The 16481-nt window shown below is 48.8% G+C and overlaps 1 protein-coding gene across 10 annotated transcripts in view; it reads right to left on the bottom strand.

The window, feature by feature from the left end:
* The window catches only part of Dnm2 (dynamin 2), a 102251-nt gene that overhangs the window by 13640 nt on the left and 72130 nt on the right, over window positions 1-16481 (bottom strand). For 3 of the 10 annotated variants that reach the window (XM_045143063.1, XM_045143059.1, XM_045143057.1), the window contains exons 10-15: window positions 16035-16173; window positions 14680-14766; window positions 11088-11158; window positions 7596-7647; window positions 6702-6713; window positions 2655-2768 (exon numbers count right to left, since the gene is read on the bottom strand). In XM_045143063.1, the coding sequence (XP_044998998.1) occupies window positions 2655-2768; window positions 6702-6713; window positions 7596-7647; window positions 11088-11158; window positions 14680-14766; window positions 16035-16173 (475 nt within the window). The remainder of the gene's footprint in view (window positions 1-2654; window positions 2769-6701; window positions 6714-7595; window positions 7648-11087; window positions 11159-14679; window positions 14767-16034; window positions 16174-16481) is intronic. The other 7 variants (XM_045143062.1, XM_045143058.1, XM_045143056.1 and 4 more) reach the window with 3 other exon arrangements.

The following is a 16481-nucleotide window of genomic DNA, read 5'->3' as shown; positions in this document are numbered from 1 at the left end:
GCTCCAGAAAACCTCGAAAAAGAAGGATACTAAGCTCACAGAGATCTGAGCAAAGAAGATTTCCTGTCTTTTTAGCTTTTTTTTTTGTTTTTGGTTTTTCAAGGTAGGGTCTCACTCTAGCCCAGGCTGACCTGGAATTCATTATGTAGTCTCAAGGTGGCCTTGAACTTAGAGCCTCCTAAGAGCTGGGATTAAAGGCGCATGCCACCATACTCAGCTCCTCTTTTTTACCTTTTTGAGACAGGGTCTTATGTACTTAAGGCTGGCTTCAAACTTGCTACATAGCCAAGGACAGCCTAGAATTTCTAATCCTCCTACTTTTACCTGATTAGTGCTGGGATTACAGGGGTGCACCACCACACAGTTTATGTGGTGCTAAGGATTGAACTCTGGGCCTTGTTTAAGCACTCTATCCACTCAACCACATCCTCAACCCTCGCTGCAATTTGCTTTTCCCTTCCTTCCTTCCTTCTTTCTTTCTTTCTTTCTTTCTTTCTTTCTTTCTTTCTTTCTTTCTTTCTTTCTTTCTTTCTTTCTTTTTGTTTTTCAAGGTAGGGTCTCACTCTAGCTCAGGCTGACCTGGAATTCACTATGGAGTCTCAGGGTAGCCTCGAACTCACGGCGATCCTCCTACCTCTGCCTCCCGAGTGCTGGGATTAAAGACGTGCACCACCATGCCCGGCTTCTTTTTTTTTTTTTTTAATAATTTTTATTCACTGATTTATTTGCAAGCAAAGAGAGACAGAAAGAGAGAGGCAGAGAGAAAATGGGCATGCCAGGGCCTCCAGCCACTGCAAACGAACTCCAGACGCATGTGCCCCTCGTGCATCTGGCTTACGTGGGTCCTGGGGAATTGAACTTGGGTACTTTGGCTTCACAGGCAAATGCCTTAACTGTTAAGCCATCTCTCCAGTCCCTCACTGCAATTCTTCATGTCACTATCCCAAGCCTTTCCTCTCCTTCTCCCAATGACACAGATGTCCAAACTGTTCAAAAGATGTTCACTGTGGCTACATACTCCATGGAGGGCAGGAAGACTTAATCTCACTTCACGGATGTGGAAAGTGAGGCCCAGAGAGGCCATAGGCCTGGATGAGGCCATTAGTGACACCCCACAGCCTGACTGTGCACCTGTCTCTGACCTTCACCTGTGGCTCCTCTCATGAGAGTGAGGATCCTTCTTTGTGGTGCTCGTGGAAGGATCCACTCCTGACTGGTGGCAGCTCCCCACCCCACATGACACAGAGGTATCTAGGTACCTTGGCTGCCCTCCAGTCCTGTGTGTCAACAGCAGCAATAAACTTGACGACACAGTGGAGCAGAGAGAACATGTGTTTTAAAAAGACATAAACGGGGCTGGAGACGTGGCTTAGCAGTTAAGCGCTTGCTTGTGAAGCCTAAGGACCCCAGTTGGAGGCTGGATTCCCCAGGACCTATGTAAGTCAGATGCACGAGGGGCTGATGCATGTGGAGTTCCATTTGCAGTGGCTGGAGGCCCTAGTGCCTATTCTCTCTCTCTCTGCCTCTTTCTCTTTCTGTCTGTCACCTTCAAATAAATAAAAATAAACAAAAAAATTTATTTAAAAAAAGACCTAAACAGGTCTGAAGAGATGGCTTAGTGGTTAGGGAGCTTGCCCGTGAAGCCTAAGGACCTAGGTGTGATTCCCCAGTACCCACGTAAGCCAGATTCATATGGTGGCGTGCGCATGTGGAGTTCGTTTGCAATGGCTGGAGGCCCTGGCACACCCATTCGCTCCTCTTTCTAATAAATAAAACAAAATTTAAAAACAGAGCGAGGTGTGGTGGTACACACTTTAATCCCAGCACTAGGGAGGCAGAGGACATGAGTTCAAGGCCACCGTGAGACTACAAAATGAATTCTAGATCAGCCTGAGCTACAGTGAAACCTTACCTTGAAAAACAAAACAAAAATTAAAAGACAAGGGCTGCAGAGATGCTTCAGTGGTCAAGGTTCTTGCCTGCAAAGCCTAAGAACCTGGATTCAATTCCCTAGTAACTATGTAAAGCCAAATGTACAAAGTGGCACATGCGCCTGGAGTTTGTTTACAGTGGATGGAGGCCTGGTGTGCCCGTTCTGTCTGTGTCTGTCTATCTCTCTCTGCTTGCAAACAAACAAACAAATGTTTTTAAATTTTTTAAAGCAACAACAACAACACAATAAACAGGTCTCATATACCCCAGGCTGCTCTGGAACTTGTTATGTAGCCAAGGATGACCTTGAATTTCTGATCTTCCTACCTGCCCTGATTACAGGCATGCACCATCACTCTGTTTTTGCAGTGTTCAGGATGGAACCTAGGGTTTCTTACATGCTAGGCAAGCACTCTACCAAATGAGCTATGTTCCTAGCTCCCTTTTTATTTTTATTTTTGATTTTTCAAGGTAGGGTCTCACCCTAGCCCAGGCTGACCTGGAATTCACTATGGAGTCTCAGGGTGGCCTAGAACTCATGGCAATCCTCCTACCTCTGCCTCCTGAGTGCTGGGATTAAAGGCATGCGCCACCATGCCCAGCTTCTAGCTCTCTCTTTTTGAGACAGGTTCTCAATTTGTAGCCAGGCTGGCATTCAACTCCCAATCCTCCTGCCTTAGCCTCCCCAGTACTGGGTCATACCCTTAACACCCATCACTCACCTCATCATCTTTGTACCATGACAGCGACTCAGCTGTCAGCACAAACCAGTACTCCTTGGAGCCACCCTTCATCAAACTGATGTTGTTGATGGTCAGCCAGCCTCTGCGAATCACCTGGTGAGGGAGGATGTGGCTTAGTGAGGGACAGCGCCAGCTGCCTCAGCCACCCCCAAGCACAGCACTTTTACCCCGCAGCCAGGAGGGAGACCTGGATTGTGGTACAGGAACTTCCAGCTCCAAGCTAGGATCCCAATTCCCTCTCGCCCCAAGCAGCCCCAGGGCAGTTGTGGAGACAGACAGACAGCAACTCACTGGCCGAGGGGCTGAAGGGGGAACAGGATTTCATTACCCTCTCTCTGTGCTTGGGTATGGCTTTCCCAACTCAAGAAGAAAAACAAATGCCCTTGCAATGATAAGCGGTCCAGGCAAGGAGGCTGGGGCTGGGTGCAAGGTCACATAGAATGTGGTATCAGAGAAGCTGCACTTCTGGTCAGACAAGGCTACCAGGAATACCCTCAATCTGGCCCCTTCTGCACTCTGGCTGGTAGTTAACTCAGGAGGGCTGGTTGTCACCATCCTACTGGGGGGCATTTCTACCCAGAGGACTGGGGACAAAGCAGCCTCCCCAGGGAGGGTAAAAACCATGCCCTGGCTGCTGCAAGCCTGACAATCCTCCCTTTCTGGGAATGACAGCTCGGTGTTTGACCTGGGAGACTCGCGGATTGGGCTTGTCAGGCTGTAGCTGCTGTATGTGTGGAGAGAACAAACCCAAGCCTATCCAGGGACTCACCTGACGACAGGCAGGCAGCTTGGGGAGGCCACGTTCTCATGCTCCCATGCTCCCTGCGATATAGAGGCTACCACCTGGACTGGGGACCCCGGGGGCAGTGTGAAGCATGCAGAGGCACCTGTAAGGCCGCCTAAAGCAAAGGCAGCAACACATGGACCAGGTTGCAGGAACTGTGCTCTGTGCAGCCATAAAAGCTGGGAAGGGCTGGTGTTGGGAGCCCTGGGCAGAATGGGGCAGAAGCAGCTAAGAGGGGCCTTTAGAGGCCAGTTCAAGGACTGAATGTCTTTCATAGGGCAGCTCCCAGCAGAAGTGTCACTGCGCCTATCAAATGACCCCATGCCTGGACAACTGACCAGGGCCATCAGGCATGGCACCTATGCTGTTATGGTAAGGCTCCACGTTGCAGAAGGCCATGAAGGCTGAAGTGGTCACTGAAGGCCCAGGGACCATACATCCTGTTGAAGTTCCTGACCAGGCTGGGGAAACACAAATTTCTACTTGATACCCTTAGTTAAGGCTAAGGGCACAAACTCAGGCATCCTTCCTTCCTGGAATGATGAGATCTCAGGACTCCACAGCTGTCTGGAGCAGAAGTGACTCGTAGCTAGCAGCCTCAGACAGGAACAGGGTGACTGAATCATTCTGTTTTACCAGGATGGCTTGGGTTTGTTTGGTTATGAATTTATTCAGGTTCAAGGAAGGGTCTCACTCTAGCCCAGGCTGACCTGGAATTCACTATGTATTCTCAGGGTGGCCTCGAACTCATGGTGATCCTCCTACCTCTGCCTCCTGAGTGCTAAGATTAAAGGCCTGCACCACTATGCCTGGCTAGGTTTATTTATTTATTTATTCACTCATTCATTTAATTAGTTTTTTTGAGACAGGGTCTCAGGTAGCCCGGGCTATACTTGCTGTATAGCTGAGGATGACAGGCAGGCACCAACATGCCTGGTTTTATGCAGTGCTAGAGATGGAGCCAAGCTGCCTGCATGATAAGCAAGCATTGTATCAACTGAGCTACATCCCCAGCCCATGGCTTAAATTTAGCACTAGAAGCCCAGCATTCTGGGAATTCTGTGAACCCAAGCCACTTGGGATGGTTGTGGTTGATAAAGCAGAGCTCATGATCTGAACAGGACTCAGTGACACCATCCAGCCTAGGCTAGGTTCAGCCCTACCAGGGCCAGGCAGAAGGATGCCCTTGACTAGTCTTAGCCCTGCACAAAATCTTAGTGGACCTGTCCAGAGAAATCAGGGTCTAAGCTGCTACTGCTCCCGAAGAACTATCCCATATGGCATGTCTTAGCTACTGCACTTCTGGGACACAGCTGGCCCCCAGCCTCCTCTGAGGGCTCACTGGCTTCAGGGCATATGGACTGCAGGCCCTTAAGCTACCTTTCTATCAACCCCCTAGAGAGCTGCCTGTGTGGGTGCTCCAGGGTGGTCCAAGACCAAACCCTTCCCTGGGAATATGCGGACTAGGCACAGGGGCAGGGAAGAGCGGGGCGCCTTCATCTGCAAGGGAGATTTGTAGTCTAGGGGCATATGCCTAGGGACCCCAGCTGAGAAGAAAGTGGGGGTCAGATGGGTCAAAAGGCAGGGGAGGCACCCAGAACCTGGGGTGTACAGTGACAGGCATGCAGACATGCAGGAGAGGGATGGCCAGCCCTGGCAGCACGGGCAGCAGCTGGAAGCAGTGCAGTAAGGTCAGTTGTCAGGCTGGGCCTGCCTTCTTTGTAGGTGAAGGTCATAGGCAGGGAAGGAAACCATGGCTAGGGCTCCTAGAGGCTATGGATGCACTCGTGGTTTTGTGGGCAGGAAAACAGAATGAGGTAGGAAAAAATGACTACATACCTTAGTACAGGGGAGGAGTATTACTATCTTAACTGTTTGGGGAGGAAACTGGTCTCAGTTTAAGGCTCATCTAATCCTCCACCCCTCCCACAAGCCTATATTTTGGCTTTGACCCCATCTACATTTTCCAGGATCCATGCCCAACAAAGCCCTGGCACAGAATTGGCTCATCCCTCAGAAAAACTCCAAAATCACCCAGAGATTTCTGCAGAGGGCAGCAGTGGTTGGCAATGTATAAGAATATCCCACAGAAGGGGGCCTGCCTGGGCTGGTGGCCAGCAGCCTGTAGGGAGCACCTCAAACAGACTCAGCACTCGGGTGTGTGCAGCCTCTGCTCCCTACAGGACCTGGCCAGGCCTCAAACCCTCAGGACCTAGGGCATTGTGTGAAGGAAGAGTTACCTATAGCTGGGATGGAAAATATGAGCCATACAATTGGCAGGAGTTGCCCACAGAACTGTGGTGGGAATTTTCGGCATATCAGTTATGTCTGTCTCAGGATAAGGGAGGATTCTCAGCAAATGGATAAGGGAAGAGGGCAAGAGGAATAAAACAGCTGCATCAATCATTATCAGCCATGGAAGCAGGAAGCTAGCACACGTGCCATGGGCAAAGGGGGGAGCATCACATGGGAGAATTAAAAAAAAAATACTGCCTTCAGTCACATGGGCCACAGAACGGATAGTTATAACATACTTAGTAAGAGGGAACTATGAGCTGGGTGTGGTGGTGTACACTTTTAATGACAGCACCCAGGAGGCAGAGATAGGGGGATCGCCATGAGTTCAAGGCTGTCCTGAGATTACATAGGGAATTCCAGGTCAGCCTGAGCTACAGTGAGACCCTACCTTGAAAAAAATAACAACAACAACAAAAAAAAAGAATGAATGAATTATGGCAAATTGATTAGCAATGTCTGCCCTGGGCACAAAATGGATGAAACACCCAGAAAAAGTTTCAGATCAATGAAGTATGTCTGCCACAGGCACAGGAAGGGAAAACTTCTACATGTGTAAAACATGCTCTGATCTATGACTGCAGAAGGAGGAATGGCAACTCGACAATGAAATCCCAGCAGGGCTTGATCAAAATCCTCCATGGGATGGTGGACAATGTGTGGACTGAGTACTGGCCATCCCTGACCTATAGGACACCAGATAAACCTGCCAGGAATCAAGTGGAAGGAAAGACCTCCAAGAAAGGTGGGATCAGGTTAGTGTGTGCATGAGAGCAACAGAGACACAGGACAATGTCAAGTCCAATGACAGCACAACACAGGGTTTCTGGGTTAGTTCAAATTTCAATTTTTGGGGGGTGGAGGGTAAAGGAAGGGTTATAGAGTAGGCAGAACTCCAGGACCACTGGATTCTCTAACATTTGCTAGCACACTAAGCAGGTACTTACCAAAATCTCCCCCTTTGAGAATGCATAGTTAGGGTGTGGGTAAATCAAAGAAGAGTGGCAGAAGGAAAAGAGACGGAAGGGGACATGAGGGAACAGAGAAGAAGCAGGAAAAAGCATAGTAACAGGAGAAAAGAAGAGCAGAGAAAACAAAGCAAAAGAAAAAAAATGACATGCTATTAATTATATTCACGGTGTTAATATTTAATTCATTATCATTTCTTGAAACAAAAAAAGCAACATATGTATTACCTATGGCAAGCGCAAAAAAAAAAAAAAGTCATGCAATGGTTACATTTTCTTTTCCAATGTGGCTCTATAATCGTGCAAGATAAACAAAACAGCACTCAACCCACCCCAGCCTGACAGGGAAGGGGGAACGATGGCAGCAACTCTATTAAAAAACAAGCAACCAACATCTAATACTGGCATTTATAAAGCCATTCATATTTTGCAAGGCCTCTAGAAGCTAGAGCAAGGCTCAGGGTTTCTGCAGGTATGGGATCAGACCACCCCCTCCTTCCTCACTCTACTTGTGGTAATGCATCATCTATGGCTCCCACTTACAGGCCTCCAATCCTTATGGCAAGTGTTGGAAACCTGATTTGCTTGCAAACACCTCAGGTGATTGTCACAGGCCCCTGACTTAAGGGTCAAGTTCTACCTGGGCCTTCAATGTCACATAGCCTTCCAGTGTATGAACTGTGCCCCTCAGGCCCTGGCCAAATTGCAGCACTGACTCCCCTGCCCCCCAACGGCCGTCCCAAGGCTGACAGGATGGGTGGTCTGGTACAAGTGTCCTGTCAGCTGCAGGACCAAGAGGTATGGTAGGGGCTTGGTCACCCCATGGTGCCCTCCCGCCCCCAGAGGGAGTGGCAGCCGAAGCTGGGGAGCTACCTGATTGGGGATGGCTCTCTTCTTATTCAGCTGCGTGCTCCTCTGCTGGGCACTAAAGCAAAAGCAAAAGCATAGAGAAGGCGAATTCAGATGGGATGCAGGGTCAGGCTCTTTCCCTGGGTACCCACTGACCCACTACAAGCACAGGCAAAGAGAGGCCTATACTTGGACAGTGGCTAGAACACGTGGAGTAAGAAAAAACATCTGGCTAAGCCACAGCTTCTAGAAGCTCCTAGATGGCATTGGAAGTACTACTTACTTCTACAAATTATCAGAAGCTGGGCTTCCACGATGAGATGCAGAAGGGCCACATGACTAGAAGGCTACTCCAGGGGTGCCTGGGCACCAGAATTGAAAGCTTCTTTCTGTCCCTGACCCAGCCAACACCAGGCTGCAAGCATTCTAACAACAAGGACATTAGATCTGGAGTTCATAATACCTCAAGGCAGGAGTCACTCAAAGTCAATTAAAGTGTATTTCTGCAAATTTTCAGTAGTCCCAATCTATTTTCTTTTTTTCCTGGTGCTGGGGACCAACACAGAATCTCATGCAAGCCTGGCAAGTGCTAACACTGAGCTATACCTCCAGCTTCTTAATGCTTTGAGACAGGATCTCATGTAGCCAAGGCTAGCCTCAAAATCATTATGTAGTTGATTCTCCTGCCCCTGAGTACTGGGATTACAGACATGCACTGCACTACCATTCCTGGTATACGTAGTACCAGAGACCATTCCCAAGGCTTCATGCATACTAGGTAAGCACTCTACCAAGTGAGCTAAAGCCATAACCCCTTGAAGAAGGCCACTGTGTTTTATGTGGGTACCTACAAACCCTCTTAGTGGTTCTCATATATATATATTCTGCTGTAACAGTCATACTGCCTGAAAATCATCTATACCTCCTGCTAGTTATTGGTCATATTTTAGCTGGAAATTTCAGAACAATATCAAATTGCAAACTAGCTTGGTTTCATGACTTTATTGACTGCCCTGGCTGTGTTGGTGCATACTTGCAACCCCATAACTTGGGAGGCTGAGGCAGGAGGATCATTAGTTTGAGGCCAGCCTGGGCTATGTAACAAGACCTTGTCTCAAACAACAATAACAAAGTTCACATTGGCTGCTGGATAAGGTAGATTATGTGTGAAATTGTAGCAAATAGGCAACTTATCTAGATAATTGGTAAAGACTGGAAAATTGAGAATGGAGCATAGGATCTTTTTTGTTGCTGTCCCCTCCCCCCACAAGTTAGGGTCTCTAGCCCAGGCTGTGAACTCACAGCAATCATCCTGCCTCCTGACTGCTGGGTTTAATCTGGCTGCAGAGGAGGATTTTATCCAAGGCAATTTCTGACATTCAATGAGACTGTTGTAGAGCTCTGTCTCTCTCTTTTTATGTTTGGTTTTTCGAGGTAGGGTCTCACTCTAGTCCAGGCTAACCAGGAATTCACTATGGACTCTCAGGGTGGCCTCGAACTCACGGCAATCCTCCTACCTCTCTGCCTCCTGAGTACTGGGATTAAAAGCGTGCGCCACCACACCTGGCTGTTATAGGGCTCTCTTGCTGGGCTTTGTCTGTCAGGTGTCAAGGGCAGTGAAAAGCCCAGAATATCAAAGCACAGGAGGAATGTGCTGAACAGTGTTTGAAGGGGGTGGGACTGAACAAAGCCACCACTCACAGCAAGGCTGGGTGATAGCAAAGTCCCTTCCTGGCTCCCTCCAACAGTAGCCCACACATTGGCCCCTCTCCCTTGCCAGGACCTAAAGAAAGATTTCTAGGTACCATGGCAAGAATCCAACGTTCTCCCCTCAGTTTACAAGGCCTCATGGTGAGAAGCGTCATCATTCACCACCTCCACCTTGCCTTCCTTGTTCACCCATGTCTGCTTCTGGCCTTCTTTCCCTGCCATCAATTTTCTGAGGTCCCTTGCCTGTTATAAGACTTCCTTGTGCCACGTCCTTTATTCTCTTTTGCTACCCTGTGACAACCTGATCACCAAATCCATCATCCCAAAGGGCAAAGGCTACATAGGCCTTGACTCAGAGAAATTGCTCTATCAAAAAAAAAAAAAAAAAAAAAAAAAAGAAAGAAAGAAAAGAAATTGCTCTACCATAATTCAGTGGGCCCCTGGCCCTGGAATGCCCTTTCCCCAGGCCTGGAGCCACCCAACCAGGGGTGTCCCTCATTCACACACCAGAGAAAATGGCACACAGCAGGCAATACCCACCCTGTGACCAGCTCCTCAGTATAATAACAGCTGGGATAAGTGGGAAGGCCCCAGAATCCAGAGGAAAGAGTGAAGTGGTCAAAGGAAAAACAGGAGAGATTGTGAGAAGGAACTGTGGATGAAGTATGAGAAGCAGAGACGTCAAGGTGAGGAAAACAACAAGCATATCAAAGAAGGGGACCAGCGCTTTCCGCCCACGAACAGCTGGTGACTGGGAGAGAGCTATGGGAATTAGGCCTGTATCTGGCCTATCCATAGGACCCTAGCGTACTCTCTGTGTAGATGGCCCAGCAAGGGCCCTGGGTTTGCCTGTGCTCAGGGAAGAACTTCTCATCATTCATTCATCTGCCAAGTGCCCAGCACAGAGGTTCCATCAAGGAGAATGGCTCGAGTCTTGGGTCCAGCAGGCTCTTCTCCAGGAAGCCTCCAGGCCCCACAGCACCTTGTAGGCTTTGAGTGTCTGGCTCTGATCACACTGTGTCCTAACTGCCTGCTTCTTGGACAAGGACTTTTTTTGTGGGTGAAGACCTGGACTGGCAGGGCTTTCAGGATGGGTGGTCACTTGCTCACTGCCCCCAGTGTGTCTGGCATGAGAAGGCACACCAGCAGTTTCTGCTACATGGACACAAGGAAGCTGGTTTCTGGTGGGTGGGGAGTCTGTAACTTAAGGAAAGAGAACCTGCATGGGCCACCACAACCCAAGCGATAGCCATCTGTCTAGCAAGCTTATAGCTGATACAATCATGGGTCATACCCACCATTATTACTTTCGGCTATGTCTTGCCTAAATCAGAGCCCATTGTACATCTAAGTGCCATAGAAGGTTCTGATTTTAAATCTATCATGCAGGCTTGGAAGGCAGGCAGATCCAGAGAGCAACATGTCTCAAAAAGCAACCTCAGGAACCCAGATGCTGTGGAATGCTCCAGTCATAAGAGGGTCAAGTTTGGGACAAGCTCAAGCTGATCCTCCAGTGAAGGGGAACTGCAGGTGGTAGGCCTAACCCTTGCCTGCATCTGACTACAGGACAGCCATTTTTCCTTACAGTAAACTCCAAGATGTCCACTGAAAGCATGCTGCATGGCAACACTGTGGGAGGGGTCACAATGAGCCCAGGTAAACTAGGTACTGTCAGATGGCTGTCTCTCAATCTGCATTTCCAGACACACAGACCCTTCTAGATCCCACCCTCCAAGAGAATGCCAACTCCACCACCTCCCTCAGGGGTCAGGTGCTGCCCCCACCGCTGTCCCTAAAAGTACATACTTGGCAAATCCAATGAAGTCTTCATGGTTCGTGTTGATGTAGGACTGCTCGATATCGATCAGAAGAAGAATCTAGGAGGAAGTAGGGGACGCTGAGCACAGAGCCCAGGGCACCAGGTAAATGCACTTCATGCACCCAACATGGGGAAACCACCACCCAGCCTCTCAGACAGGAGTCCAGCAGGCGGGCCATACCCTGTGCACAACAGAGTAGGGGTAGATCTATAGGTAGAAAGGGTTGTGGGCATTTCCAGATGCAAGGGCCTCACAGCCAGTTGTGCTGGTCATGGTTGCAGCCTTGAGGGCTTATCACCAGGACTGGCATCTTGTTTTGGTATCATGACTCTGGACCACACATTACCAAGCTATGGAATGGACTGGGGATAGACTTTTTGTTTGTCTTTTTTTTTCTTATGTGGCACTGCTGTCAGTGAACGCAGGGCTCTGCTACACCTCACTTATGCCATGTCTTCAATGTTGCTGTGCTCAAACAGAAGAGCGCACAAGCACAGATATACACATGCATGTGTGTGTGCACTTGAGTGCACGTGCAGACACAATACTGTAATACATATATTCAGAATGAGAGAGGGGTGAGTAGCTGTCATCCCAGCACGTGGGAGGTCAAGGCCATGCCCAGCTGCGTAATGAGCTACAAGCCAGCCTATAGCAGAGTGTTTAAAAAAAACCTAACCTAAGCTAAAAATAGGGCTGGGGATGTGGCTGAGTGGTGTAGAATATGTCTGCCTGGCATGTGTGAGGTGCTGGGTATGGAACTCAGCTCTACACAGACATACAAGGCTCATACACACATACAAGTACCCCTGCAAGCGCCAGTATGTGCGTGTGCACACACACAGTCTGTGGTCTCAGATATGCAACAGGCAGACACTCCCAAATATGCTCTCCTGCCAATTCCCGTTCCACTGCTTGCCTACCCTCTCCTGGTTTGTCCAGGCTCAGGCTAGTTGGTGGGAAATGCGGACTCACACACCTTTTTTGTCTGCTTCCAGTTAAGAATAGGCTGGGGCCAGACATGGCAATGCATGACTTTAATCCCAACACTGGGGAGGCAGAGGTAGGAGGATCACTGTGAGTTCAAGGCCACCCTGAGGCTACATTGTGAATTCCAGGTCAGCCTGGCGTAGAGTGAGATACTACCTCAGAAAAACCAAATAAATAAATAAACAGAATAGGATAGAATAGGCTGGGGTCTGGGGAGACTGCTCAGTGGTAAAATGCTTGCAAAGCCTGCCAGCCTGTATTTACTTCTCCAGCACCTATGTAAAGACAGACATACAAAGTAGCACATGTGTCTGGAGTTCATTTGCAGCACAAAAGTGTTTGTCTCTAGAATAAGTAAATTAAAAAAAATATATTTTGAGGTAGGGTCTCACTCTAGTTCAGGCTGACCTGGAATTCACTATAGAGTCTCAGGAGAGCCTCGAACTCATACTGATCCTCCTACCTCTACCTCCCAAGTGCTGGGATTAAAGGCATGCACCACCATGCCCGACTTATGAAAATATTTTTTAAAAGAACAGGCTGGGTTGTCTACGCACAGGGACTAAGTTGCCCCAAGAATCTCTTGGGCAATCACTCCGCCCTCAGTGTGCTTTCAATCCTCAATCCTCACTTATAAAAGCAGTGTCGGGCTGGGGATATGGCTTAACAGTTAAGGCACTTCCCTACAAAGCCAAAGGATCTTGGTTCAATTCCCCAGGACCCACATAAGCCAGATGTACAAGGTGGTGCATGTGTCTGGAGTTCATTTGCAGTGGCTAAAGGCTGTGGTGCGCCCATTCTCTCTGCCTCTTCCTCTCTCTCAAATAAATAAAGAAATGTAAAAAAAAAAAGCAGTGTCTACAGTGGGACACTGGAGACTGTGTGTGTACAAGGGACAGTGGCATTCTTGCCAATGATGACAAAAGCCAATCAAGATCTCTCATGTTTTTTGGGTTCAGTTTTATTTTCAGACAGGGCTTCACTATGTAACCCAGGCTAGCCTTCAATTCTCAATTACCCTGTCTCAGTCTCCTAAGTATGGGGATTACAGACAAGCACCTCCCTCATCTCACGAAGTTTTTTGAGGCCAGGGTCTCATTCTAGCCTAGTCTGACCACCTGGAACTCACTGATCTTGAACATATGGCAACTCTCCTACCTCAGCCTGGATTATAGCCTGGAAAAGTTGTTTTATGGCCATGTATCTATGTGGTGCGCATGCATGCATGTGGAGTAGAGATAAGAGGTGGAAATCTGGTGTGTTCCTGACTCACTTTCCACCTCTTATTAAGACAGGGTCTCTTGAATGTAATGCTCACTGGTGTGGTTAGTCTAGCTAGTCAGCACATCCAGGGTATCCTCTTGTCTACGCCTCTGAAGAGCTGAGATCACAGGACCAGGCCATCATCCCCAGCACTTACATGGGTGTTGGGGATCTGAACTCAGGTCCTCATGCTTACAAGTCAAGTGCTTTACCAACTAAGCCATTTCTCTAGCTCCTTGTTTGAGACAGGATCTCACTATGCAAAGCAAGCTGGCCTCAAATTCTTTATCATTCTGCCTCAGCCTCCAGAGAAAATGGAGTACATTCAGGCACTGCCACCACACCTCTCTCTTTCAGTTTTCTTTTTCCTTTTAGGAGTGAAGCTACCTGTTGGTCAGGTTTCTGTGGGTGATGGTGTGTGTGCGCGTGTGGAGGCTAGAGGAGAATGTTGGCTGTCCTTCACTCATCTGCTTACATCCTTGAGACTGGACCTTTCCCTCAACCCACAGCTGCTGTTCTTCAGTGAGCCTCAGAACACCCACTTTTTTTCTTCGAGGTCTCACTCTAGCTCAAGTATTCACTCTAGTCTCAGGGTGGCCTTGACCTCACAGTGATCCTCCTGCCTGTTGAGTGCTGGGATTAAAGGCATGCACCACCAGACCCAGCCTAACACCCTGGTTTGTATATGGGTTCTGGGGAGTCAAGCTTGTTAGTCATGCCTGAGAGGTGCTTGTGCTTAAGCAGCAAGACTCTAAAATGCTGAGCCATTCATTTCCTCAACCCCATCAGGTGTTTTTTTGTTTGTTTGGTTTTGTTTTTGTTTTTCCAGGATAGAGTCTGACTCTACCCTGAGCTGACCTGGAATTCACTATGTAGTCTCAGGGTGGCCTTGAACTTACGGCATCCTCCTACCTCAGTCTCTCAAGTGCTGGCATTAAAAGTGTGTACCGGGCTGGAGAGATGGCTTAGCTGTTAAGGTGTTTGCCTGTAAAGCCAAAGGATCCTGGTTCGATTCTCCAGGACCCACATAAGCCAGATGCACAGTGGGGCGCAAGCATCTGGAGTTTGATATTAGTGGCTGGAGGTCCTCACTATGGATTCTAGGAAGGAGCTTTATCATTGAGCCATACCCCCAGCCCCTCACTGGAGATTCTAGACCAGTCTTCTATTGCTAAGCCATGCCTCCACCAGGTATTTAGTCCTCCACCAGGTATTTGAACTGAGGTGGGGTTACACAGCTGTATTCATTTGTCAAAGCTCAAAGAAGTATACACTCAAAACTGACTGCCCATAACTTCTAAGTGAAAAAGACAGATAATACCAACCTGGTCCTTGGTTCTCCCCTCGCGCTCCCTTATATACGTGGTAACAATTCGCTCTGTTTCTTCTCGCAACCGGGGGTAGGAGCTGAGCTAGGGGGAAAGCAGAGGGCCGTGTTGGCAAGGTCTTTGTGGCCCAGACAGAGAGGAACATGAATCACACAAGTGGACAGTGCAGTGGGAAGGAAATGGGGGAACCACTGAGTCCCATTCTACTCCTCTTCTGCAGCTGTTCCAGCTCAGAGACGAGAGTAGGAGAGTGGGGGGCAGTGGCGTGGAGAGGGTGCCCATGCATGCCAAGAGCTGCTCTGCAAGCCGGCAATCAAGAGGCAGAAGGTGGCGGAGAAAGCAAGTGATATGTCTTTGCTACCCAGAGATTACAGATAGCCCCTCCGCCTGGCAATGCAAGAGATGGGCCCCCGGAGGGTCCTTGCCAAGTGTGTGAGCACAGATCACCTGCTTATGACAACCGGGTGCAGCATCTGGGCTATCTATCTAGGAGGGAGCCCTTTGCTGGTAACCATTCCTGATTATTGTTTGATTATAATTACTATTATTAATTAATTTATTTATTTTGGGTTTTTCAAGATAGGGTCTCACTCTATTCCAGGCTGACCTGGAATTCACTCAAACTCAGGTGATTCTCCTACTTCTGCCTCCTGAGTGCTGGGATTAAAGGTGTGTGCCACCATGTCTGGCTCATTCCTGATTATTTTACCCACATGGCCAGTATACCCAGTGTCCTTGGGGAACGACTGAACCAATCCACTTCTGTAGAGGAGACACATCCTCTGCAGTTGCAGTCAGTCCACAAGTTGGGGAAATGGCGGGGATGGTCACACTGCTCATTAAAGCCTAAATATGACATTAGAACACACAGGTCTATATACTGTCTTGATTTGCTACTTTGGTGACAGCTATGAGCTTTTTTGTTTTGGTTTGGTTTGACTTTTTTGAGGTAGGGTCTCACTCTAGCCGAGGCTGACCTGGAACTCACTCTGTAGTCCCACACTAGCCTCAAACTCACACAGAACCTCTGATCTCTGCCTCCTGAGCGCTGGGATTAAAGGCATGCACCACCACGCCTGGCTGAAACCCGCTTCACACTCGTGATGGGTCTGATATCAAGGCCTTCTACTCCTACAGCTCCTTTAAATTGTAAAGGTGGGCACGTGTGTGACGCATCTCCTCTCCCCATTCTGTTGGATGCAAAGTTGGCATGGCAATGGGTGGCACAGAGGAGAGAGCCTCTCAAGGCAGGATTTTGCAGGTGCTCAGGGCTGACACCACTGCATGAAAGGGAGATGATGATGCGGATACAGGGGGCACCAATGCAGGGATGGTAAGAACAAAACTGTTACCTTCTCGGCACACTTTTTAATGACTGTGGCCAGCTCTGAGACCACGAGATCAACACACTTCAAACTTGGCTCTTTGAGTTTTACAATCTGTTTTTTCACGATGGCTTCAAAGGCCATGTCGGGGGTGAAGAGCCCCGTCCTGGGTCATGCGGAGTGTGGGACGAGGTAGAAAGACACCAGGGCAGCGCAGACCACACACATGGGATAGGAGACAGTCAGAGAAAGAAAGAGAAGAAAGGAGAATCCGCTGGTTAGTATGGGGCAGAAGCATGCGCCCACATTTGCCCCGGAAGCTGCTTCGGATCAAGGAGGGCCAGGAGGGGAGGGCTGGTCTAAGGGACACTGGCATCATACAAACAGGGAAGACATGTGGGGGAAGGGTTTAATGGTCATAGCTATGACAACAGCCTGGGTGATGACATCAACAGCCCATCCAGGCTTGTTTTC

Source organism: Jaculus jaculus, chromosome 2 (genome assembly GCF_020740685.1).
Source record: "Jaculus jaculus isolate mJacJac1 chromosome 2, mJacJac1.mat.Y.cur, whole genome shotgun sequence".
Taxonomy (NCBI): Eukaryota; Metazoa; Chordata; class Mammalia; order Rodentia; family Dipodidae; genus Jaculus; species Jaculus jaculus.
The sequence above is the reverse complement of the archived record's forward strand: the minus strand, read 5'-3'. Positions and strand labels throughout refer to the sequence as shown.